The 26,959-nt window shown below is 45.0% G+C and overlaps 1 protein-coding gene across 2 annotated transcripts; it reads left to right on the plus strand.

Moving 5' to 3' along the window:
* On the plus strand, positions 1-26,588 carry ntn2 (netrin 2). Of its 2 annotated transcripts, XM_070927144.1 has the most exons (7): positions 1-1,051; positions 13,210-13,398; positions 19,310-19,459; positions 21,740-21,793; positions 25,123-25,125; positions 26,034-26,108; positions 26,203-26,588. In XM_070927144.1, the coding sequence occupies exons 1-7, from the start codon at positions 1-3 to the stop codon at positions 26,586-26,588; spliced, it is 1,908 nt and encodes a 635-aa protein (XP_070783245.1). The 2 variants fall into 2 exon arrangements, with proteins under 2 accessions (XP_070783245.1, XP_070783246.1); XM_070927145.1 differs by lacking the exon at positions 25,123-25,125.
* The last annotated feature ends 371 nt before the right edge of the window (positions 26,589-26,959 follow it).

Genomic DNA, 26,959 nt, shown 5'->3' on the forward strand with positions numbered 1-26,959 from the left:
ATGAGGGAACCCTGGAGGTGCCTGCTGGGCCTGTGCCTCCTGGCATGCTCAGCCTCCACCCACAGTGCCACCAATCCCTTTGCAGGGCAGCAGACCCCTCCAGACCCTTGCTATGACGACACAGGCGCAGCCCGCCGCTGTATCCCTGAGTTTATCAATGCTGCCTTCGGCAAGGAGGTGATGGTGTCCAGTGTTTGCGGCCGGCCTGCGTCCCGTTCCTGTAGTGTGGTGGAGCGAGGCGATGATCGGCCTTCTGTGCGTACGTGCCAGATCTGTGACGCAGCTGACCCTCGCCGTGCACACCCTGCCTCCTACCTCACTGACCTCAACTCAGCCCACAACCTCACCTGCTGGCAGTCGGAGAATCTCAACACCTCACCACACAACGTGACTCTCACCCTTTCACTAGGTAAAAAGTTTGAGATCACCTATGTTAGCCTGCAGTTCTGTTCTCCACGACCTGAGTCCCTGGCCATATACAAGAGCATGGACTACGGCAAGACCTGGATGCCCTACCAGTTCTACTCCTCACAGTGTCGACGTATGTACAATCGGCCCAACAAAGCAACCATTACCAAGCAGAACGAACAGGAGGCTCTATGCACAGATGGCCACACTGACATCTACCAGCTTTCGGGAGGACTCATTGCTTTCAGCACTCTGGATGGACGGCCCTCCGGCAAAGACTTTGACAACAGCCCAGTCCTCCAGGACTGGGTGACCGTCACCGACATCCGCGTGGTCTTCAGCCGGCCCCAGCTACCCCGGGAGCTGGGAATGGGGGCTGGAAGCAACAGCGGAGGGAGGGACGATGACCCGACGGCGGTGACATCGACACTGCCAACATATTTCTATGCAGTGGGAGACTTCCAGGTGGGCGGGAGGTGTAAATGCAACGGACACGGCTCACGCTGTCTCAAAGACAAGGAAGGCAAACTGGTGTGTGACTGCAAGCACAACACGGAGGGACCTGAATGTGACCGCTGCAAGCCCTTTCACTATGACCGACCATGGCAGAGGGCCAATGCCCGCGAGGCCAATGAGTGTCTGCGTAAGTCTTTCCCTCTATCTGTCATCCTTTATGTGCTTTTAACATGTTTCAGTTAGACTGCTGTGCAACATACTTTAGATTTCTCTTTGGCTGCAAACAACACTGACCATTTCTGAGAACCTACATTTAGCACATTTGGTTGGTTGGTTGTAAAAAGAATCCTAGGACTGAGAAGATGAAAACATGTCCTTTAACAGTTTTACATCAATCCAGTGGCCGTTACAAAAGGAGCATGCCAATGTAATGTGTTGAAACCCACTCTTTCTTCAGCTCTATTCCTTGCTCTGTTCCTTTCCCCTTCCTATGAATCAGGGAGGTATTATTTCCCCAAGACAATCTCCTCAATACATCTCTGATTCCTAATGAGGGAATGGCATTCAGACAGAGGACTGAACCCTGTTGCACACACATACATGCCATATATCTAATACAAATATCCCATTCATAGTTCAAGGAGTGTATGAAAAATAGAAAATGTTTGAAAATCCAGGTTGTTTATTTCTTTGTTGGATAGAGTTGTGACCTTTTCACTACCCAACAACTTTAATTTATACACATACACACAGGGAAGGAGAGAGGGAGGTAGAAAAGGAGAGATTTAACTACTATGACCTGCATTTGACTGTCACATGGGTAATTAAGAATGTGGCCAGAACATACCGGATGGGTTTGTGTTTATACAGGTGAAGAGTTCTGGTAGCACACAGTGGTTGAGCTTGCAACTTTGGCAAAGTCTCTCAAAACACGAGCCCATCCTCTCTTTGCATTTCCCATCAGCCCCTTCTATTTAGCGTTCCTCCACAGGGAAACGGGCCTACTTTCAACAAAATCATGTTTTCTGGACTTAATGAAAATACTCTTTTTCACGAGCAAGTCTAAACAGTGGATGACAACAGCTCGAGTCATTGGCACACAGCTACAGCTAAGTCATCCAAGAATGTTATTTGGCAGTGTTTGCCTTTACCTCAAGACATGCTTGGTAAAAGTCATCCAGGCGTGCTCTGAAAGCTTGCCAAGTAAAATCATAGCAATTTCTGTGGCAATTTTTGTTAAAGTAAATGGATTACCTTTGTATTGGATTAGGCTTTTACATGATAACAGGGTTTTTGATGTGATACTTAGTGCATATATTAATTTCATGGATGTACAAAGGTTTTAGACACATGCCATGTTAGCCATGTGTTTTCGCAGGAATTCGTTCTCTAATATGTGGATGTGTCTTTGGTGGTAACTTTTACAGCATTTCTCTGTTAGTATAAATAGACATAGGTGGAACTTAATTCAGTTCAATTTTGCTTGTCATAAAAATGTGTTAGCGTAGGAAAATAAAACCATATTAGAAACCACTGTCCCCATTTTAACCTTTTCCCCGTAATGAAATAAAATTACAGCCAGAGAGAAAAAAAACAGGAGCAGAACATTGAAAAACACTGTATATTTTTCTAACATGTTATAATTGCCCAGTGAGCTGGCCTGAGATCATATGTAGCATTGAACAGTGCCAGATCTGTTTAAAGGGGACAGAGAGTGACAGAGCCAGAGGAGCAAGGCCATTTTAGTGTTAGACCAGCCAAGAAATCCAGCCTTCCCGCACTCTGGACTCTGAAAACTCCCATACTAACACTACCTTATTCTGGCTTCTCATCTATACTCGACACCCTCACTTTCTCAACTCAACTCACAGATACAGGCACACACTCACACACACACACGTACACCTAGCCCCTTCTACAACAATATCCTGTAAATCCCTCAGTGTGTTCTCACTCATATTTCTGCACACGCCCTCTTTCAAATGTCCCGTAGCTGTTTCTGAAATGTTACACCCGCTTCCCGTAGATCTCTCCTCAGCGGGATTGATATGTCACTTCTATCCACGATTTCTGGACTAAACAGCCCGGCTGCACTGGCCAACTCTGATGACATAATCCCAGTGTTGATATAGGGCAGTTAAAGCCTATTGCAAGTTGCACGCTATACCTGATCACACATCCGGACACGCCAAAAAGCCCGTCCCAGATGTGCCCAATTGCATGTTCCAAAAGCCTCTTTACTGCTAATTCCGGTAAAAATGGTTCCAAAATATCCTCAAAGTAGCAGGAGAGCTATTAAAAAGACTCTCCAGTGTATATTAAAGCCCATTCTTAAAATGCACCCGCCTTTAAGAACGCCCCTTGTTGATTTCTGTGCTTGCTTTTCTTCCTAACGCGGTGCACAAATGGTGGCGGGCTGCAGTGCGAGCCCTGAGGCACGCCACTGTGGCAGCGAGGTGTAAGTATTTAGACTGGGAAAGTGTGCAAGAGGGGCAAGTTACAGGGCCAAGGAGTCCCTTAGGTGTCACCAGAGCCTTCATGAGGCCCAGTGGGTGTTTGGGTTGGAGGTAGGGTCTGAGGGGGCCGGGCTGAGGTCATGATCCTTTGTGGGGTGGTGACAAGGTTAAGTTGACGGGGAGATGGTTTGTGGGTAATGAGGAATTCAGATGTAGAGCCAAATCAATAGTTGTTTCACACCACATGTCTGAGTCTGTCAGTCCGTGAGATGTGCCTGGTAGCCGATTTCACCACTTTTAACATTATTAAGATTTTGCTCTCACTCTAAGCAGTCTTGACTTAAATCTTTACCCTGCATAACAAGAACATTGTCTGTAATCGGCTGGTTTGATTGTTCGCCGGTCTTATGTACTAAATGTTTGACATGCACCGCACCAAGATTACTGTCTGCGCTCTTGGCAAGCTCATGTACTGTCTCCAGACACAAGCCATGCACACACACGCCCATCTGCCGCCTCCCTCACTATGAATCCTGCCTCAAGACATTGGTTTACAAATCCCTGCTCTAGTAGTCAGAGAGGGCAGCCTCGTAAAGGAGCGTGTCTGTTTGTATTGAGGGAGACATGATGGAAAAAGCTGTGATTTATCTGCCCGGAGTTTGAGCCACAGGACAGAATGAGGAAACAGATGGATAAGAGCTATTTGGTTACTGGTTGTGATGGAGTATTGGCTTTTCTGCTGGCATGACCGATGCCGTAATGTAAATACTTTATGTTGACTTAAAAATGTGAGACGGTGTATCATGCCGTAATAGAGTCTGCCAAAGTCACTGTAGAAGATGAAAAGGCCACTTGTGGAGTCAACGACAATGTGACATCCTGAGTAGATGATAATTTATGGTGGTGCAGGAGCTCTCTCCACTCTTGGCCGTGTCTGCAGCCATTGGCCCTGTTTGGCTGCGGCACCAAGCTGTTCTGTTCTCCAGCGCTTCCTTTCCCTCATTTGGACTCAGCCTGCAGGAAGTCCAGAGTACTGCTGTGGGACGCTACGAGTCCAGGCCCAGACACCATCCATCCCTAATGGACCAGCCAAGCTAGGTCTGTTCCCAGTGTTGCGCCAGGCACACTGGTATGCATTCATAGCATTAAATACGAGGCCACATGGAGACTGTTTGAATTGCCACTGATTTGCCAGAAATGCAGGTGAGCTGCGGTTGGTAGCAGAGCTCGGTGTTCCTGCTCTGCTGTGACGTTTGGGTGTGGTGTTGAATATTTTTGATAGTAAATTTTGACATATTGAGTCCAGTGGGGAATGAGTGGAATGGTATTCTGTTTTTGCATCAGAAGAAGAGTTTCCTCTGAAATTAAATCAATCATCCAAATGCGCATTCACTGTAGACTCTCATTATACATCAGTCCATGTCATCACCTAGAGGAAATTCCCACAAATTAGTTATTACCTCTAAAGAAGTTATCACCTGTTATATAATGTTATTAGATCATGTCTGCCGCACTAATGAACGAGCAGGTTGCAATAAAATGTGAATTTTACAGCGGAAGAAGGAAAAGCAGAACCGACATATTGAATTTTCAAGCCTTGTCACAAGCCTGCTCAGACCTTTTTGTGGGGGCTTGTGGTTTTTGGTGGGCTCAGCCTGTTTTTTTGGAAACTATTAGCTGGAATTAGGGGGAATTTGACAGATGGGTTTCTTAGGGAGAGCAGTGTGATCCAGCAGAGGTGTGTGTGTGAGGCCAGCCAGGAACACATGCTCAGGAACCGGGCTCAGAATAAGCCCTCAGATCTGTACAGAGCTGTGGAAACTCTGAAGACCACAGAAGCTCAAACTCTCTCTTTTTTTATTTTTGTCTTTCCCCCCCTCGCCGACAAGAGTTGGTGGTTGTGGATGGTTATTTGATGCTGATTAGAATTTCAAAATAGGCCTCCATCCTTTCACACCATCCCACCCTCCCCGCCTCCACATCTCCTAGCAAGGGCAAGCAGAGGTCAGGCCCATGTTCCAGTCGTAGAGCAGATTCGTCAAGACACTTTTTAGGCATGGTGATTGAAGAATGACCTCATTCTTAAACACACCACACATGAAATCATGGCACAATTTGTGTGTTTGCGTGATTTGGATAACTCGAACAACGCCACATTTTATAGTTTCTCAATTGTAGCATGGAGAGGAACAGGGTTTGTGTGCTTTTGTTCTTGCACCACAAAGTTGTTTGGTCCTGGGTAGAGCAAACTTAACTTCATTAGATTGCTTTGAATTTCCACACTGGACCCTGAGAGTCCAGCTTTGCAGCACACAGCAGCCTAAAATTGTCCTCCATGAAATTTTGCCGTCTGTCCCTAGAGGGCAACATGGTATGAAGCTCGGTGAGATGCCAAATATAGACGGGTAATGGTGAAAAAAGCCAGAGCTGCTGTGATATTACTGCATGTATGTGCCATGTTCTTACTTTCGCTAATTGACTTAAAGACCCTCTCACCTCCGCTGCCCTTCGCTGTAGGCTAACAGGGGAACCAACACTTCAATTACTTTCAGTGAGACACACAAATGAGCAGGAGATGTTTGTGTGTGTGTGTGTGTGTGTGTGTGTGTGTGTGTGTGTTGGGGGGGGGGTGGGGTTCTGAGAGAAAGAAAGTGATTTTGAAAAGAAACCTCCTGTGCTTTCACGTAATCACACAGCCGAGGAATGTTGTTCTAAAATCAACAGCCCTATGAAATGATGCCTCTGGGGTGGTTAGCATGAGACGCAGGCACTACGGCACAGTGAGACCAACAAACATGAGGTGTGTGAGTTTGTGTGTGTGTGTGTTTTAAGGGCTTGAGGCAAAAGTAACTTCCTTTATCTGGCTGAGACAACAGGGTTTGGTCAGTTTGACTGGATTGTACTGTAGCTTTGCTCTTTGCTTTTATTCCCTCTGTCAGTACTGCAAACTTGGTCCTTGGCCAACCCGCAAGGGATTGATGCTTTTCTCGTTCTACGAAGCCACCCATAAAGGTTCTCTGGCAAGCAGAGAACATGGTGAAACAAATGTTAAGGACAGCAAAGTGTCAAATAACAGCGTTAATGTCAACCGGGTTAAAACGCTGGATCCTTGGGAAATGCTCTGTGGCTGCCTGAGGCCAAGTGTGTGTGTGTGTGTGTGTGTGTGTGTGTGTGTGTGTGAGAGTGTGTGCATATGCATCTCCTTGCATTTTTGCATGTGTGAGAGCCACATGTAATCTAGTAGTGCGATGTAGCGTTTCATCCCTGCGCCAAAGCAAACTGGTGGAGCTGCAGTGTGCCCACCCTGCTCTCCCAGGCCTACGTCGACTCTCCCCCACAGATGGTAGCAATCACCTCCTGAGGTGCCCGTCACCGCCGGCACTCTCTTCCTCTCTATCCTTGTGTAACTGACTCTTGTCAAAGATTAACTCTCTGCATGGACGTTTTCCTGCCTGCTACCTTTTTTTAATATTTCATATATATTTCTCTTTTTGCTGAAATTAGCCTTTTTTCTTCTCTCATTGAATTCTTTGTGTTTTGGTAACTTTTTATTGCCTGTGAAAATATGTGTTTTTTTGGCTGCAGACCGGTGTTGCTGGTGGCAGCAAGATTCAGAGGCTGTTAAGAGAAAAGATACATCTGTTTGTTACAAATGAGTGCACGACAATCGTTCGGCTCCCTTGTGACTGTGGTTTTGTCTGACTGTGTCTGACTGTGGCTGCCTAACTGATCTGTCGCTGTCACTGTGTTTGAAATCATGTGAATGTATGTCTGTTACTGTATGTGAATAGACGGGTCCAGCGTAAGTAGTGTGAACAAATGTATAAATGTGGAGCCGTCTATCCTTCACTTCATGATCATATTCTTATTGAACAAAATACACTATTGTATTGCATTATGGGAATTGAGGGATCCAAAGTTTTTGCAGCTTAACCCACAGCAGGGTCAGGATATCTCGGCTTCTGCTACATCAATCCCGTTTTTTTAAAACGTAAAGCGTCTTAGTAAGGTGCTCGGCCACAATGAGCTGCCAGACCAGCTTCTTGTAATAGATTCTCCAAGTCTCTGGGACTCTGTGAAAGGGATGAATACCATTCTTTCACAGGATGTTTCTCCGTCTGGGGTTTTGATGATGGTGGTGGAGAGTGCTGTTTAATATGTCAAGTCAAAGTCTCTCATAGGAGTTCATTGAGATCTGGTAACTGCAAAGGACACAGCATATGATTCAAAGTGTTTTTACTCATCAAACCATTCAGTTGGACGAAAACTTGTCAGCTAAAAAATGCCAGCTACACAGCAAGCAAGTCAAGATTTTCCAGAACCCCCCAGCTTCTTATCTTAATATGTTCTTCCTCAGCTTAACATTTGACCTCTGATTTTACTGCTCAATTCTGGGTCACCCATCATCAACCAAGGACGCTTTCCGTGCATTCACATACAAACCTTTGCTTTTCTTTCACCATTTCTACCGTCATCTCTTGCCACAGTGGTGAATTTACACAGTAGGTTCCATCTGTCTCTTTCTATTTCTAAACCATCCCAGGCATCGCATGCATCCCCCCAGAGTGGACCTCACGGTTGTGTATGGCGACAGTCATGATAAAAGTAAAGCTGTTTTTACCTCGGTCTTTACTCACCCGCCATGGTAATTTGATTGCCCAACAGTCGTCTACTTCTGCTGCTGTGCTCAGGACTGCAGGATGTGGCCTGTAGGAAACAAAAAGAGCAACAGACAGCGAGTGGAGGCAAAGGCGGGACAGAGATAACAATGTTTAGATGTGGGGAAGTGAAGTGGACCAGAGAAAGGGAACAGAGCTAAGGACTCAACTCTCCACTGACACCAGGCCCCCCAACATGGCAGCCCTCCAGCCTAATCTCGTTAAAATCTTTCCTCCATCTCCCCTTTCTCTCTCTGGATGGCATCAGGCAGGGGAAGGATGGACAAGAGAAAGGATGAGGGAAGAAAACAAGCAAAAAGAGGGAGAGGCAACCAGTGAGAGTATTTGAGATGGGGTCTCATGAAAGTAAGAGGGAGGGAGAGAGAGAGGCTTCAGGGAGGGGTGGGAGAGGAATTAAGGGGACTCTTAGTTCAAAAGGGCTCCCAAGAGCCGGCTCTTAAGCCCACGGCGTGAGGCTAACCGCAGAAACCAGTGGAGGGAGGGGAGGGCTGAGATGTGGTGTCAAAGCTGGAAGTGAAAGATACAGATATGTCTGTGTGGAAGAGAAGGAAAGAGCAAGTGGAGCCGAAGTGGCTTTGTTACAAAGAGGTGGAAGCTCCTGCATACATCATAGCACGGCCCACGTAATGCACACAGCAGGGCTGCAGGAGTTGTAGTTTCCTGTTAGTCCTCAGCTCGGAGTTCTTAAATCTTTGTCTCAGCTTGTTGTCCGCAGCTCATTAGAGTCTGCAGACCCAGCGGTGTTTACATCTGTTTAAGTCTCACTTCTGTTTGACTTTTTTTTGTCTTTTGTTACTTGATCCTTGTCATGTTGTGAGCAGCTACTACCTCTTTGAGCAGCGTCTCTGGTGTGTGGGGTGCATAAATGTGTGTGTGTGTGTGTGTGCGTATGTGTGTGTATGTCCACACTGTACACTGCCTTGGCTCTAATGAGGAGCTAATTAACCGGGTGTTACCCCCGGTGCCCTGAGCAGGTGGCTGGAGCAGCCAGGCGGAACTCAGCCCAAACACACAGACACAGACCCACACCATACACACCGGCACACACACACACACACACACACACACACACAATGGCAGGAGCCCATATAGCAGAGCCTGTTTGGCCAGGCGGGAAGGGCACCCAAGGGGGGCTGCAGCAGGTCTGGACCACGGCCTGGGCCAAGGGGGGAGAGGTGGTGGTGGGAGAACGGCTCTCCAATTTTCAAGGACCATTTTTAGCCATGGGATTTGGGTTTTCCACAGGCATCCAAAATCAATTGGCTGTGCTTACCGGCTTGGCTTTGGTCGAGCTGAAGGAAAAATGAGGTTAGATTTATCCCTGACATACGGAGGGGAACAGAGAGGCGGTGCACTCCACAAACACACTTGCATTTTATTTGTTGTGCGCAGCCTTTACGGGCCAATTTGTCATAGCGCACTTGACAGACCGGCCTGTGAGCTTGTTCAGAGCACATTTACTTGTTGAGGCACCTGCTATGAAAGCTGAAATTGAACAACGTGGTGTTCTTCTGTCAATCTTACCTGAAATAATCCTAATTTCTTTCTGTACTTAAAGAAGTAAGCACCACCTAGATCACAAACTGAGATGTGTAGAGGAAGAGATCGGATAAAAACAAGACATTTACTCCAGCAGTTATTCCACCACAATTTGCATTTGGCGCTCTTCATTTTGATGACAAAGTGGTGCAACTATTCTCTACTCTAATATTTTCCTAGGGGTTTCTTGCTCCTCTCGCTTCACCACCTCCTTTATTTTTGTCTCAGCATCCCTCTGTTTGCCAAGCCTGTAGCTTGTGTTTGTTGTCTTATTTCCACGACAACACGAGGAACCAGATTTACGCATCCTTGCACTGAACACTGACCCATAAGCGTGTTGCGTTCACTGGAGGATCTCCGTTTCTCTGCTGACTTTCCGCCACCACCCACAGACCTCCTCTCTTTGCCAAAATGTCTGTTTTTTCCTCCAACAGATAAGAATTAGTGAGTGTTTTTGCAGCGCACTAGTGAGGCTTTGATGTGTTAATGAATTGAAAAATGGCCTTCAACAGTGTTCAGTTATCCCCGCTGAGCCTAATTTGGGTGAGGGAGGGGGTGCTGCGGTGGTGGGGGTGGCAGGTTTTGGGGGGAGGTGGGGTGTCGGGGTGTGTGTGTGCGCGCAAGCACTTCAAAACAAACCCATAAACATTCCAGGATCCTTTGGCAGCTGCAGCTCCGAGCTGAAGTTAACTGCACACAGCATGTACACCATAGAAAACACACACACACACGGGTACACATACAAACACCTCAGTGCTTTTTTCCCTCCGTCATTAACCTTAGATCACATTTTCATTCGTGTTTTTCTTTTTTCTAAGTCAGATACTAAATGACTATTTCTGCCAGACGCTAATCCTCTCATTCTCTGTCAGTCACAAAAAGTCTGGCTGTTGTTAAAGCCATTCCCAGCCATCACCGCTACACATGCTAAATCATTTAAAGGTTCAATTGTGGAGCTTTCTTTACATTTTCCACACTTGAACATATCCTCTCTTACCTCCAGACTTTGTTGGCCGATCTTGTTGCACAGCAGTAAATCGAGAAGATGCCATAAGAGGGCCGTCGGTACTTCAGCGAGGGAGAAAATGTGATCCATGGCTTTCATGTTCTGCTACAAGGTGTTAATGGACACAAGTGCTCACAGCTGTGTGTGTGTTTGAGATGCTTGATCATAATCACAGTCCTCCACCTTGTGTCCCCCCCCCCCCCCCCCCACCAGCACTAGGCACTCACCAGAGCTGGTGTGTTCTTTGTCACATTCCCCTCAGAAGATGTTGGACAGGCTGTTTACTTATTCACATGAACACAGAGAGAGAAACAATTATGTCCTCAATTTTGTGTATTTCTTCTTCCAATAAAAGCAGAGACCATATTACTAAAGATAAAAAGCTTAATAATTCTCTAGGGTCAAAGGTCAATCCTCATCTTTGCCTTACCAGTTCATGAGAGCACACCAAAAGATCCAGCATAGTCTCCACACAAACAGCGCTGCCTCGATATGGATCCATACATGAAACAAGCATTTCATTAACTGCAGAATTCCATACAAATTGGCCCGCATAATAACCAGATGGAATTGGGAAACAGTCTGGGAATGTGCCCCCATTTTTTTCCAGGGTCTGCAACCAGGAAAAACTGGGCCTCTTTCCCAACCTGGTGCCAGGCTTCCCCCTTCGGTGTGGATGGAGATTCATATCGTTCACTGCTCACTTAGTATTTATTACTTCACATATGTATTCAAGCGATTATCCCCCCATGAACGAGCCACTAGTGTCATTAACATTTCATTTATGATCAACTGCAAGGAGCTCATCTAACATTGCACAGATCGTTGAGCTCAGTGTAACTGCAGAACTGACCTTGGCTGCAGCAGCAACGTTAGTGATGACGAGGAAAGAAACTTCTTAAAATGACTAGTAAACTTATTTTTACCTTTTCTGCTGTTTAGTCATGTATTCTGTAACTCGTGAAAGTATTTTGAAGTTACCCAAAGAAAGATACGTCAAATAAAAATGTGAATGAATGACTTAAACAACACTAACATCCCCAAATCTAAGGAGTATTGTACTATTGCAGTTAAGCGGGTGCTGACTGTAGCTTTATGTTTACCGTACAGACGTGAGACGTGTCAAACTTCTCATCTAACTCGGCATATTTCCCAAAATGTTGAACAATTTATTTAATAAAGGTATGTCACAAAATACAAAACAAAGGCATTAAGTTGCTCATTACCACTACAAATTTTAGCACTGTGAGAGCCGGGGTATACAGTACTGGATCAGAACTAATTCGTAGAACATGTTTTCCGACAGAAATAGTAGTCAAGAATGAAAAAAAGAGAGCTAGAGAGAGGAGTTCAAACCCTGGTTCCTTTCACACCTCTGCACAGCTGGCTAATCACGGTGTGAAGTGGGTGTCGGATTGTCGATTTCGGAAAGTTACAGAAATGGTCGGAAAGGTGTGAGAGAAGGGCGTTTCCAAAGCTATTCAACCGCCTGTCAGCAGTTCTGACAGAGAATACTGGCCCCTTAACATGTTACACACACAGTAACATGGAGGAGACAGAAAAGGAGACGGAACAGATCAAAACAAAATGCAGTTAGCATTTCAAATATTTCAATCAGTATGGTCAGTTTTAGATGTAGAGACACACACACAAAAGCCTCCCAGTCCCTCAGCCAGTCTGTCTTTACTTATTCTCTGTTGTTGTGTCTTATTCTATTCTAAACATCCATTGTTAGTGTATTCTCCTCAAACACACTCCCACCACGTTAATTCATATCACCTTCTGTTGTGATCCCCTAATAATCCTCCTTTGCCATAACTGTTGACATTTTTGGTCAAACAGCTCTGCTGTTGTTTACCCCCTTTTCAAATTGATCTGCGGATAACTTTGAACTGGGACTAAGCTCTGCAGCAGTGGTCTTTGAAGCCACGGCCAAGTCTTCAGGTCCCAGGTCTGACTCTGATTTAACCAGCAGAGGCTCTGGATCAAACTCTGTTAAACAAACAAGAAGGGCAGGTTTCTCATTAGGCTTCTCAAATGCAAACCCCACCATGTAGAGAGTGAACAGGGTTTATGAACAATGTCAGCGCCGGTGGATGTAATATGCAGGAATCAATGGAAAGATTTCAAGTGGAACTGGGAGAGACTGTGAGGAGATATAACCTCACTTCACATGTCCCATATATTGTGTCTCGCCTCATTTAGGAGACAGCTAGCTCGAGCCCATTCCTTTATCTGAATCGGTCTCGCTTTTAATAGATCTTAGGAGTCTTTACTCATCAGTGATTCATGAAATTAATGTCTCTCTTTCCAGTGATTAATAACTAATGGGCTGAGAGAAGCCGAATTCATTAATTATGAAATGGAGAAAATGAGCTCTGCAAATATCACTTTTGATTGATGAGTTCTGGAATAGCAGCCAAGCACACAGCCGCAGTGTAGATTATAAACCACTCACTGCTGCCTCACTGGAAAATCTCTTCCAGCTCTCTGTGATAAACGTGGTGGTAAGCATATGTTTTACTGCAATGCGCCGTCCATGTGAACATTTCATCTAAGTTAACTTAGACTCTACAAGGATACATACTGAGAAGATACAGTCAACTTTTACGTTTATCCTACTCACACAACTGATGATGTTAACTTTCCTTCCTCCCTTCCGCAGCGTGCAACTGCAACCTCCATGCCCGTCGCTGTCGATTCAACATGGAGTTGTATAAGCTGTCGGGGAGAAAGAGCGGAGGGGTCTGCATGAACTGCCGCCACAACACTGCGGGCCGCCACTGCCACTACTGCAAGGAGGGTTTTTACAGGGACATGGCCAGACCGATCACTCACCGAAGAGCCTGCAAAGGTAAGAGTCCAACGAAAAAAATCACACTTAATGCTGTGACTTTAGCTTCTGGACTCTGTGGTGCTATACATGCTGATTCCTACTCTCTTTTCTACACTCCACTAGTCAATCAAGCACCACCTCTGATCTATTTTTCCTTACATTTTCTGTTGATAAACTTTGAGTTTCTCTAGGTGGTAGTCATTTCTTTGTCTATTCATAGATGGTGGTGGTCACTGCTCATATGGCGCTAAATACCCAGTTCTTCTTCTTCTTCACAAGTATATTTCTGGGAAAGAATTACCAACCAGCTCTATGTTTACAACGACTAATGTTTTCATGAGCAAGGGTCACTTTTGTCCTATATCAATCAGTAATAGAGTAGCAAAAATGAATATTTATTTATAAGAAAATGTCACGGATTATTACTTTAAATTCCGTTTGACTTTTCATTTGGCAATATGCTGCGCTAAATGTTTACAACATGTTCAAACAAAAGCTGATTGAGATGTTCTAACCCTGCTAATACTTGTGTAATCATGTCATTTCTGAAAAGGTTTAAAAGGGAGTTACAAGTTATGATTGGAAACATACACAGTCATGGTAACTTTCAATAAAAAATATCAGCACGTCGGACTATGCCATACCATAGCAGAGAGAAACGAATTGATACTATGCCCGAAGCTTTTCTGGCCGTCCCACAAATGTTTCCCCATACCACACACCACATAATATTATCACTTGACCGAGGCATTTCTCATGGAAACATGTATTTTACCCTTTTATTATTTCACATTTGCAGTGAATATTTTTCAGCCTGATATTGTGCTGGAAGCATTTCTCTCCTCTTGCTGGATTCATTGCAAAAATAACACCAGTTTCCTGTACTTGTTGCTCAGGAAAATATTCAAATCAATAGCAGAGAGAGAGTGGTTTTTTTTTTTTACTCTGTTGATGCTGATGAAGGTAAAGAATCACTTCCAGAACATTAAAAAACAGCATTGGCGAGAGCTGCCAGTGCTCATAGCCGTGAAGATCTTTTGGTTGAAATTTCATGGCGAGAATCTCCCACTGGCTTCCGCTCAGTTTTCCTTCTGCAGCTGACCCAAGCTGTAACTGAACACCAGGAGGTTAGAAATGGCACGATATTAGCTGCGCTGAGACGTCGAGCCATTCATCATCTAATGGCAAAGACTCCACAGTGACTTGGTCACATACCTTAAAAGTTAAGTCATTTGACCTGTTACTGCACCAAAACACTGACAGAAAGAGATCTGCCTCAGTCCTGAGATGTGTGTCCCCCATGTGCAAATTGTTCCCTCATCTTCCATTTCCTGCAGTATCTGGGCTCTGCTCTCACACACACTAAGCCAGCCGACACCGCAATTTGTCCTTATCAAAGCCCACTGATCAGGTGGTAAACAGTTTATCTCTCTCCCTCACAAAGGCCCCAGATGTGACGGAAATGAAAGTTAACGTCAGGGAAAAGCCTCTGCTGAGCGGCGGGCTCCGAGATTGATCAGAGCAATTCCACAGCCTTCTAGGAGCCGTCATTTTCATCTCCAGCTTCTCCCTCTTCCATTGCTGTTTATAACCACCATCTCCTCTTCCTCCCCAACTTCTGATTACTCTCTCTATGACTAACTCCAAGCCTTTAAAGCCTCTGAGTTTTTGCTCGCCATGTTTTATCTCCATGTGTTAGGGTCAAGATAGAGGTCAGGGGTTGCGGTATGGCTGAAGGGGGGGGGCATGTCACGTCTGAAATGGAGTTACAACAATAAAATACAGGTGTTTTCTAAGGGCGAGACAGGAGTGGGGAGGGCTGGGGGCAGTGCAGGCTCTGGGAGGACCAATAGGCCATGTCTGTTTCTAATAAGACCTGCTCTGTACATGTCTATACACAATCTGAGGAGTATATGAGGAGGAGTAACCACCTCTCTCCTGCCTCCATCACCACCACCACTTACCTCCCACGTACTCAAAACACACACTCTGTCTTAAGTACCAAGGTCCCAATGTAAAAGTGAATCTGCAGGGCTCCAGCTCCCCAGTTCAAATGCCCAGACAGCAGCCTCTCCAGGAGCCCTTTACAGTGTCACAAGCATTAAAACAGTCAGCAAAATGAAAGAAACATGGCAATCACCACATGGCCTGGCTGCAGTATATGAGGTCTTCAAAATACAAGGTTTTTATGTGAATCCAAGCCGTGCAGCTGGTATCCGTTGACCACAAGGAACATTGATAAAAGGCATTAAGAATGAGGCCATAGCCCATGTGAAGCAACGCCGGCCAACATAAACCACATTGGCTGTATGTCTCAAACATCTTTCTGAAGCAGGGCATGAGGACATTTGCTCTCAGAAAAACACTGGACAGAAAATGCGTTACGCAATCTAATTCTGAAAGTAATTTTGGGTTAGTGATGTAGTATCTGGCCTATAACAGCATGAAAATGTGATCCTTGAGGGCGAATAACACCATTTTTGTATCTTTATTATCAAGTTTAGCCAGAACCTGTGACCATGAACAGAATAAAGCCAGAGAATCAAGATTTTCTATGTCACTGAGAGAGTGGAGCTGTTCTGTTGACACCTTTAGTTTATCAGTCCTTTTTAAATGCTAAAATAATGCTAATATCTCTTAAAAAAATAATGTGTGCTCTCTGAATAATAATTTGTGCATGCAAATTACTTAATTCACTCTCTTGATATAATAACAATAATTTAATAATTTAGTAAAATTTAATTAATAATGACTTTAATATCGTAGTATATATTTTACCTCCTCCCCTCAAACAACAAACGCCTTTGTATCTCATAGATGACATTTTTCAGTATATCCACATATCTCAGTCAAAGATCAAAGTAAAATTGTATTAAATCCAAGCGACCTCTTGAGTGTAAAGGGTACACTAAAGACAAGACTAATGCCATAAGTCATGCTAAATCGAGAGCACAAAATCGTTTTTTTTCTCCATGAGACCTCCCAGGCTCCGTAGAAATGCTAACATTTTTACACTTTTTATTTATCTTCAAAAGTAAATAGCCAGCAGAACATAACTGACTGTTAAAAATCATATTTCCAAGCAAGGATATAAATAATACCACCCTCTCCAAATGTGACGACTGCCAATAACTGCAGACAAAGAGCAGTCCTCGCAAGCACTTTAGCCCACACGCACACACACACACACACACACACACACACACACACATGCACACAACAACAGGAATCAGTTAAAGTGAGCAAACGCCTGTCAAAGGACTACAAATCCCAACACAGTGCCAGTCACGTCTGCAGGCGCAAAGGCTTGAAAAGTCATCAACCTCTGAGGACGTTTTTACTGCTTCTTAACTGGCCCAAGCCCCTGCACATAAAACTTCAGAAAAACAGTTCAAGGAGGAGAGCTGGGGGTGGAGATTGACACCACCACCACCCCCATCCTGCCTCTTACTGCCCATTCAGATCTGGCAGTTGCCGGTTGTTTACTGAACAATCAGACATCGACAGTAAACTCTTAAACTCTAACATTACTCACATCTTGTTCATACTGACCGGATTGAGCTGATAGCTTGTCCTGTTCACTGATCAGCCGGGAGACAATGGCCACATGTCTCGGCAGGCATGACAGACCAACTCCAGACTTGTATCAGACAGATCAAATGACGGGGTGGGAGGGGGGGATTTATCCCACATGTGCTTTGGACGCATCATCACAGGCAAGAATAAACCTCGAATCAAGTCAGTTTAGGTAAATATTTCACTTTGATATAACGTTTCAGTTGAACTCAAAACAATTACTTGATCATTATTTCAGGATGGGAAATGTTCATCTATGCAAATGATGCAAGTCCCAAGGCTACCTTCTCTCCTTCTCTGGATCAGTGTGTGCACTAATCAGCTGGGTTTCATTATCACGTCGAGGGGCAAAAACTCCAGGAATGCCAGAGATTCTCAAATGGTCAATGTAGTACCAGCGGCAGGAGCTCTGGCTGATGAATGAGGGTGGGTTTGGAGGTGAAGGGTATATGTTATGTGGTTGGCACAGAGCGACAGACGGAGACCCTTGTTGACTTGACCTCTGACCTCCAACTCAGCCCTGCGTTGCCCTGCCATATGCAGATGTGTGTTCCCGTTAGGTCAGTCAGAAACTCTTACCAAGTGTCATCAAAGCTTGAGTTTCCTGGTTGGGCCTGCGTGACTCAAATGGTGGGGATTTTGCACGGACGCTGAAGCATCAGATTTACGTCTCTGTGCTCAGCTTCAAACAGAGCGCAGCCACTTTGACACCTGTGGACCGGTTGGCCTTGCCGGGGAAAAAGGCAAGCGTGTTTCTGAAGATCTGAGCTGCAGTTAATCCCTACCCAGCCCGCCGCTAGACCCACACGATCACTCTTGGGTCAGTTTCAGCCATTTAAACCCTCCCTTTGCCCGGTCAACAGGTGGTAGGGTCCTCAAGCTCCCCTCTGTTGTAGCAGCTAAAAAATGTCCGGAGCAAATAAACACATTCACAGTTCCGTCAAGTGGTGGGAAGAAACCGTGGCATGTTAGCAGCTGCCTTTCTCTGGCAAGCCCTGTAACAAACTGTTGGGTTACAGGGTTTTTCCCCAAAGTGTAATTTTGGTCTTTCTTGTCTTTGCTTGATAAGCTTGGACAATTACAGCTATCGTGTTACAGTTGAGTCACTCTAAGTTTGCTTTAGTAATTTTGCACTAGCCGGCGCCTGTTTTCCAAAGAATTACATTGAAAATAAGGGGAAAAGGCAGAATGTTCACTTTGCATTTCATGGTATGTTGTAGATAAGATAGGAAAGGATACTTCTAACTTGTTTTACTCTGGGCGGATCACCAATCAGTCACACTCCTGATGTTGCTCAAGAAGATTTAAAAGTCATGTATTTGTTTTGATATGTCACTGATGTGTTTGTCTGGCTGGATTGCTGTGAAATGTTAAGTATGCGTTTATTACTTAAAGAACAAATGTCTGTTTTGGAGTCAGAGTAGCCACAGTTTGGTTAGATTCACTGTTTATGCTGCTGAGCACAGCAGAGGCTTTGTTTGTACTATGCTGAATCGCTCTCACTCTCTCCCTGTTCCTCTCCAATCCTCTCCTTCACTTCTCACTCTCTGATATGTTGCTTCTCCCTCTCCCTGTCATCCTCTCTGACATCTTGTAAAGTTCTCTCAGAGGGCTTTGGACCAACACGCCAGCTCTTGTATTTAACAGCTCTTTAAACCAAAAAAAAAAAAAAGAAGCCTCATGTTGCTTAAGGGGGTTTGAATATATTGCCTAGAACCAGCAAAAACTCATAAAAGCTTTGCCAAAGTGAGGTGACCGGAGCATTGCTTGTTGCTGTTGGCATTTGCTGGGCATCGACTGAACTTTCGGGAAGCGATGAAACAGCAATAGCGTGTGTCACCAAGCAGGCACCAGACTGCACACAACATTCAGGAGAGCGGAAACAAGCAGAGAGGACGGCACAGTGAGCTTTTCTGGGTTTCCTGACATGCATCACCCCATCTCCCTGTTAGTCTTGCTGTCTTTTTACTTGTCACCTGCTGTCTTCTGCTTTCACACGTACATTTCTTTCTTGCTGAATTAGTCTTCACACAAACAGATGCACATACACAGAGTTTATCCTTGCAGTGGTCATCCCAAGCACAGAAGCAGACAGGAAAAGGCCTGCTTCACTCAGGGACCCTGAAGTCCTGAGCCAAACATTCAGCCCTAATGCATATCTGTCGTCTGCTGGCAAACAGCACAAGATTACAAGATTTAACCCAGTACCCTGCAGAGACTCCGTCATATCCGAGGCATAAACCGGCGTCTTGTGTATGTAATTTTGGCAACAAGTTTAATGAATTAACATCTGATATATTCTCTCTCTCAACCCTCCCTCCCCCTTCACACCTGTCCCCAACCCCCACCCCAGCCTGTGACTGCCACCCTGTGGGCGCAGCAGGCAAGACGTGCAACCAGACCACAGGCCAGTGCCCCTGCAAGGACGGAGTCACCGGCATCACCTGCAACCGCTGCGCCAAGGGCTACCAGCAGAGCCGCTCACCTGTGGCCCCCTGCATCAGTGAGTGACTCACATAGACATGCACACAAAACTGTCTTCAGCTTGGTTATTGTATCAGCTTGTCAGTGAGTCACTGCATAAAACTGCAAAACACTGACAAGCTCCATTGTGAAGGACATGATATAATAAAAGGCGTAACACACAGTTACAATAGAGTAGTGAACTACGCAAAAAGCAGCACACAGAGATCACAGAGTATAATTGAAAGCACACTTCTCTGTAGCCTAAAGTCATCCTGGCACTCTGACAGGCACACCCAGCCCGCTCTCTGCTCTGCATATATACAGTACATGTGTTCTGTGGGTTTGCATGGCCACTGAAAATGCAATGATAATTTCATAGAGAACAGCATTAAACATGTGTGCAAACAAGGGCCCAGATGTAACGTCAGGCTAAACTGAAACGTGATCTTTGTTAAAGTGCAAGTCAGTGGAGAGCTGGTAGTGTGAGAACTCAAGACTTGGTTATTGTTTTCCACTTGCTGTCAACGGTGTATAGTATGTGTGTGTACTTTACTCGCTGTAGTTTGCATGTCGACTACATCAGGTTTTTAATTTCCTGTGACAAGCGTGTATGTGTGCGTGTGGGTTATGAAGTCTGCCAGTGGCCCGGCACGTGCAGGCATGTGTAATAGAGGGCAACTTTCCACCACACTGAGTGCCAGGCGGTATGGGCACACACACTGCACGCGCTCACAAGACAACCTCCACCAAAGCAAACCGTGCCGCCCAGCGCCGTACCGAGCTCTGCCACACTGTGCCACATGCTGCCGTGTTGTTTCTCTCACATCGCAGCTCCGGAGCAGATGGCGGATGGGCGAGAAGGAGAAAACAACTGTGGTCATGGATGGCAGACCCCACTCATTTGAGTGCCACTGAACCATCCAGTGAGAACAAGAGAGAATGTGTATGTGCGTTTAAGTACATGCGCACATTTGGATCCGTTACGAATAGCGTTAATGACAACAGTGTGTGTGTCAATATGGCCTCATGGAGGGGCATCTTACCTCCTATTGAGGCTCCTGGACCCCGAGACAGAAGACAAGCCCATTAAGCAGCCAATTAGTATGATGGCAGCAACCCTCATCTGAATGATCCTTTCATCATCTGTCTGTCTTCACAAGATGTGGCCATGAAGGGCACACAGACTCAAAGTGGCTTCTAGCAGCTGCGCCTGCCTTCACAAAGCTCTGTGCCCTTGTTTGTTTTTGTTGGCGGGGTGTCCATAATTTCAGAGAGACAACTGCTGCTTTTGCCTCAAAACAGCTTTCCAACAACCCCCGCCCCCCCCCCCCCTACCTCCCGCCAACACACTCCCACTCGCTTGGTTCAAACCCTCAACCTCCAAATCCAATCAAAAGCAGATCCTCTGGGTGGATGCTAAGCCGGCGTTCCAGTAACTCTGTTTACGGTAAAGGCGGAGGGCCTGTTGTTAGCATTAGCATTTGTATTGGAAAGTTGCATACGATTAGAAGTCCTGGAGGAATTCCACAAGGCACTTTTTAGAGTAGCCAGCGGGCACAGCGAGGGAGGGCTGCATCTGTCTCAAGACGATCCAACCAAAATTGCCCCCTTGCCATCTGTCCATCTGTCTATACATGCTTGCATGGAGATTACACAGCAGTGTTAACCCAGCATCTGTTAGGGGAGGACAAGACTAATCTAGTGCAGCCACCTTTCCATTTTAATCATTGTTTCTCAAAGAATCTACTTCTGTCTCAGTTGTATCAAGTGAGCCGACTTTGAATGGATTGACTTCTGGCATGAATTTGTGGTGCATCTACTGAAGCTGACTCAAACCTTAAATTTGGTCCTCTGACCTCCATTTCTCAGGATCTGTCAATGGATTCCTTACAAATGACAGTGAAACCACCACATTAGTCTGTGGAATGCATGGTTTATTTGAGCCTGTCTTCCCTCTCACCACCAATAAGTAATCCTGTCAGTCTGTCAGTCTTGTCTAGCATGTCTGTCTGCAATGCCCCATGTGTTTTCATGTGCATAGTTGACATATGTCACAATCCAAACCTACTGTACGACAACCCCCGGTATTTTCTCTTATTGGCCTCGGTGAGCAAATCTTACCCTCTATTGTGGGTGTGTTCATATATTCACAAAACCTTCTTTGGAAGCAATTTTAATGAATTCAGACATACTTCATTTCTTTGACCACACATGCGCTCTTAACAGGAATTCAGCCAAATCACTTAGACCGTACTTGAAAGGTATGGATTTACATTTAACCAGTGAAATAACTTTGTATTTCTTGTGTGTGTTTCAGAAATCCCCGTGGTCAACCCCACAGCTGTGGTGAGCAGCACAGAGGAACCAGCAGGTCAGTATACGCTCTCTGCACCTCGCCCATAAGCACCGCTGCTTTACGAGAGGAACGAAAACATATTTTTTAATATTTCTGGACTTGAGTTTTAAGGCGTGGAATAAATATTAATGAAGGGTGGGTCCCTTCGTTTGAAGTTCTGTAAGGAGAACGAGTGCACTGGGGCCTGTAGAATTTTTCCATTGTCTTAGAAACCTGTGTCCTTGGCACAGTTTCCCCCAACCGCTAACCTCAAGTTAGTGGAGCCTTGCTGTGCTCAAAATATAGCTGCAGCTTAAAGCCAAGGCTAGCAGATAGGCAGCAGAGGTGATTATTTAAAGTTTAGCTGGGAGATATAGTGGAAGGGAGGGTTTTGAGGCGTGAAAAGAGTGTTGGCAATTGACCGGGGGGAAATTTGTTCACTCTCTCCCTCTAACTGTCCAATTTAGGCTCCGGTCAATTACCCTGCCCATATTTTTCATTCTGCGGCTGTTTGATTTGAATGGTGGTGTTGATTTGGAAATGTTGATTCATTAGTAAGTTTATAATATATATCATCACTCAGGCGGCATATCGTGCCCCCCACTTTGCCACTGATACTTTACTGCACTATTCAGACTATAGTTGTATTATTTTTATATCCTGTCTTTTCTACAAATTATATGCTTTGTCAGAAAACTCACTGCAAATAATACTTTTGATTTATGGATTTCTTACATCTCAAAGGTTAAATACAATTTGAGGGTGAGTTAGAGGGTTAGTGAAGCTGAAGGCCAAACGCAGTCAATGAACATTCCATAGTGTCATTAAAGAAAAACCTCCTTTTTGAATCTAATGGTATAGAATGAATACATTGATTTACATTGAAGGAATACTTTGACAGGTTGTTTTGAAATACGCTTATTTGCTTTCTTGCCAAGAGGTAGATGAGAAGATTTATACCACTGTCATGTCTGTACAGTAAATATTGTAAATTAGCTTAGACTGGAAACCGATATGGGCCAAGAAATCGTGCGTCACATGAACCCCTGTGAAACCACAAATTGTCGTTTTCATACAGATTAAACAAACGAGATATAACAGATTTTGTTGCCTTTGGACAGAGCCAGGCTAGCTGCTAGCGGTTGGGAGGCAGGGTTAAGGAGGCGCTAGTGCGCTTGCTCTATAGGCCGCACAGATGAAGAAGCTATGCAGAAGATCCAGGTAATTTTATACCCGGAAGTCGAACTCTTTTGCCTTCCTGCGCCACTGAGCAACTTTCATAGGAATGAACGTTGCCCCGCCTCCGACGCTGTATCCAGTTCTCTTTATACAACCATGCTTTGAGCCTTTTTGACAAAACAAAGCAAATGCACAGTCCAGCCCTTTCTTGTGTTTACTACTTCCCTGGGAAAATGTTACGGGGTCTAAGAACACAAGAGTTGTTGATCGCCAATTCACCTCAGGCTCTACCAAACACACCAGCGCATTTCCCCCATCTTTCTCCTTCCTAAACTACCATAGAACGAGCTTCACCATCAGAAACCCAAGGCCCCAAAATGTTTTTGTGTCAGGGGCGGTGGATGCAATTTGTCCTTGTCATGGCACAGTGAGAGGGGCTCAAGGGAAAGAGGGCATCGAGAGCCCCAGAGCCAATTGTGAGTGTTTTCAGTGGGCCGGTCTTCTGGGTCAGTGGGCGATTCGCTGAGAGCTTTTCCAGGTGAACAGCCAGCAGTAAGTGACTCTTCATGGGAAAACACACACTGTCTCCCAGCCAGCATTTCACCACTGATACCTTTACGCCCGCCACTGTATACTGCAACACACACACACACACACACACACACACACACACAATGGCAGTGATTTAATGAAATCCATACATATCTCATACAAATGCATGCCTGCCACAGTTGCATGCACACTTATATGATAATTATCTGCACATGAAACCACACGCTCACATATAATGAAAAAGACCCCAAGCAAGCTATGATATTCAACATCATTCATTTAAAGTTTGTGTACAATACACACACACACACACACACACACACACACACACACACACGTAAATCCATCCACACCTCTGCACCCGTCCACATCTACACCTCCACTCATCGTTTTTTTTTTTTCACTCACCCTGTCTCCTGGTTATTGGAAGCTGCCATCTGCTCTCTCTTTCTCCCTTTCTTTCCTTTTCTCTCCTCTCTCCGGCTAATAAAATCTCCAGCGCTCTGATATACAGCCAAGCCTCCTGGACATTTTTATGGGCTCCTTGGTCCCCTGTTTCTTCCCTCCTTCCATTGCTCCATCCGTCCTTCCCCAAAAAATGAGCGATGCAACACCCCTTCTCTCATGCAATCCCGAAAGCGTAATTTCTCTCTCTCACGACCATTTTTTTTATTTTTTTTTTAATTGGGGCATTTCTTGTCCAGCTATTTTATTTGGTTTGCTTTGGGAAGCAACAGGGCTGAATGGTTTTCCTTTTTGAAGGCAATGAGAGGCCTGACCGCAGATACCAGTCCCGTTACCAGCATGTGGTTTTTCAGTTTCATGGCCTGACATTCCACGCGAGCAACACGGTCAGCTTTTCGTGTCTGACTAGAGGCATGTTGGGAAACGATCCTTCTTGGCATTCTCTGCATTTTCAGTCCATCATTTTCATATTTTTGTCTTAACTTTGTGTCCTTGTCGTAGTTTTGTAATTGAAATAAGTGGATCCAAAATTCTACAGTTCATAAAATCCAGTGGCATCAAGTCAAGTACAGTAGAGCCTTTGCTAATGATCAACAGTGTCTCTTTCTTTCTTGTCACAGCTCCAACAGCAGTAGTTACCATGAGCACAGTGCAATGCTTTATATTGTATCAATGATTCTTGATTTCTAACAGGAGTACTTTCATCTGTTTTTGAAGGATCATATAGTTTGCCTGCCTTCTTTGGTGCCCGTTCCCTCTGCTCTCAGCTCATGGAAAACCTATTTCGTGATCACAGAGAAGAAAAGCTAAATTAATGTTGAGATGACAAAATAAATATTTCAGGATCACAAGAAACAAACCATGGGAAATGATTACTTGCATGTGCTCTGTCTGACTTTCTCAAACTTTTATGGTCTGTAGAAAGTGTTGTCATTCTTCAACATTAATTTACAAATGCATTTAATCATTATTGCAAATGTCAATTTTTATTCAGGTTGAAGGTAAACTTTGGGCCATAGAGTGAAGAGACGTGAGGTTGCGGCCAGCGAAGTAGTTGCTCAAAGTCCTCGATTGAGAAATTCAGGGCAAAATTGTTTCCAATGTGGTTTCCATATTTGTGTAACTGTGTGAAGAGGGGTTGACCTGAAAAAGCTTAAACCAACCCAAAGCTGGTCCTAGAGTCAGTCAAGAAGAGATCTCAGATTGGTCACTCGGCCAAGAGGTCCATTTTAACTGTCACAATCGTAATTATAACACCTCATCACCGGCGGCTCCACCTATGAATGGTCAGTAGAGGTCATCTGTCCAATGTGTGGTCTCAGTCGTCATGCTGGCAGCCAAGGTCTATTCACATACATCCAACCATGACCTGCTTCCACTACGCTCTGTCTTTTCTCAAGACCCCAGAAAACATGTCAAACCGAACACTTTTACTACTCTGGTATGTTTCACTTGCCTCCGAGCACAGGCTGTTGCAGGGGTTTGATGTGTGATTTGTCAGAAGTTGTATTTCAACACACAAAAACCAAAACCAAGCTTAACATTATCCAACCTGCTCCAGTTCCCCTTGCGGCCTTCGTCCCTGTCAGTGAATATATACTGTTGTGAGGACAAGTGTAAATATGTGCATACTCGCCACAAGGTTATACAACAATACAAGTACATATATAATAATAATAATAATAAGCATATAATCCAAAAAAGTAGATATCGCTTTAATACATACACATTCATGTGTTAAAATAGAACAACCTTGGCCTGCATGCATGTGCAGAAACAAGCACATAGTGATTTATTTTGATGCTGTTGTGTGTGTGTGTGTGTTTATTGGTGGTTTCACAGTACATAACAGTTGACAGTGTTTTGTCACACTAACTTTGCATTACAGATGTGCTACAAGGGCACCACATAATACACTATGAAATGGTGTGAAATAGTCCTGAAATGTAACCTTGTGGTAAAGATTAAAGTTTCAAGTGTGTAATTGTCCCATTTGAGTGTCAGTAAGTATTGTTAAGAAGATCAATGGAGTTACAGGCCGCATTGCAGGAGTGAATGTTGGGTGTTCTTGTTTTTGCAGATTGTGAGTCTTATTGTAAACCAGTGAAGGGCAACCTGAAGATCAACATGAAGAAATACTGCAAGAAGGACTATGGTAAAGGAGTAGAATTTATTACCAACCATAATTAATAAATGTACTGTGTTGGGAGTATTGACCTGAGTGTATTTTTTTATGAATGTGTCCTCAGCGGTCCAAGTGAACGTGCTGGACATGGAGACGATAGGGGACTGGGCTAAGTTCTCAGTTAATGTGGTGTCTGTGTACAAGAGCCGCGGCGAGCCCTTGAAGCGAGGCGACAACATCCTGTGGGTGCACATGAAGGACCTAGCCTGCAAATGTCCCAAGATCCAGATGAGCAAACGATTCTTGGTGATGGGCGGCAGCGACGGTGGAACGGGCACAGGGACGGGTCCAGGAGTCGGACCTGGGGGCGGAGCCACCAGTCCAGGGGCGGAGCGTTTGGGCCTGGTGGCTGATAAGAACAGCCTGGTGATCCAGTGGAGGGACGTTTGGACGAGACGCCTGAGGAAGTTCCAACGCAAAGAGAAGAAGGGGAAGTGCGGCAAAGCATGATGGGGAAGCAGCAGCGTTCATCCCTACCTCTCCCTCCATCACCCGCCTTCATGAACCCTTACCCAGCGATCTCTGTCTCCTCCCCCTGAATCCTTTGTCTTCCCCCCTCACGGGAACACTGCACATTAGAAAGACTGCATGTACCCTACCTGTTTTAAGGACCACGTTTTGTGTATATTGTATTATTATTTTTCAAGTTTTGTCTTTGTTATGTCAGTTGTCTTTTTTTGTCTGATTGGTTTGCCTTAAAAAGGGACCATTAAAAAGGGTATGAAGTGTAGACAAAAGCAGACGCCATTTCCTCCCTTGACGACGACAGCGGAAATGTCCACTCGTCCCCTAACTGCGACCCCCTGACCCTCCGCCTCCTC

The sequence above is a fragment of the Enoplosus armatus genome, chromosome 20 (genome assembly GCF_043641665.1).
Source record: "Enoplosus armatus isolate fEnoArm2 chromosome 20, fEnoArm2.hap1, whole genome shotgun sequence".
NCBI lineage: Eukaryota > Metazoa > Chordata > Actinopteri > Centrarchiformes > Enoplosidae > Enoplosus > Enoplosus armatus.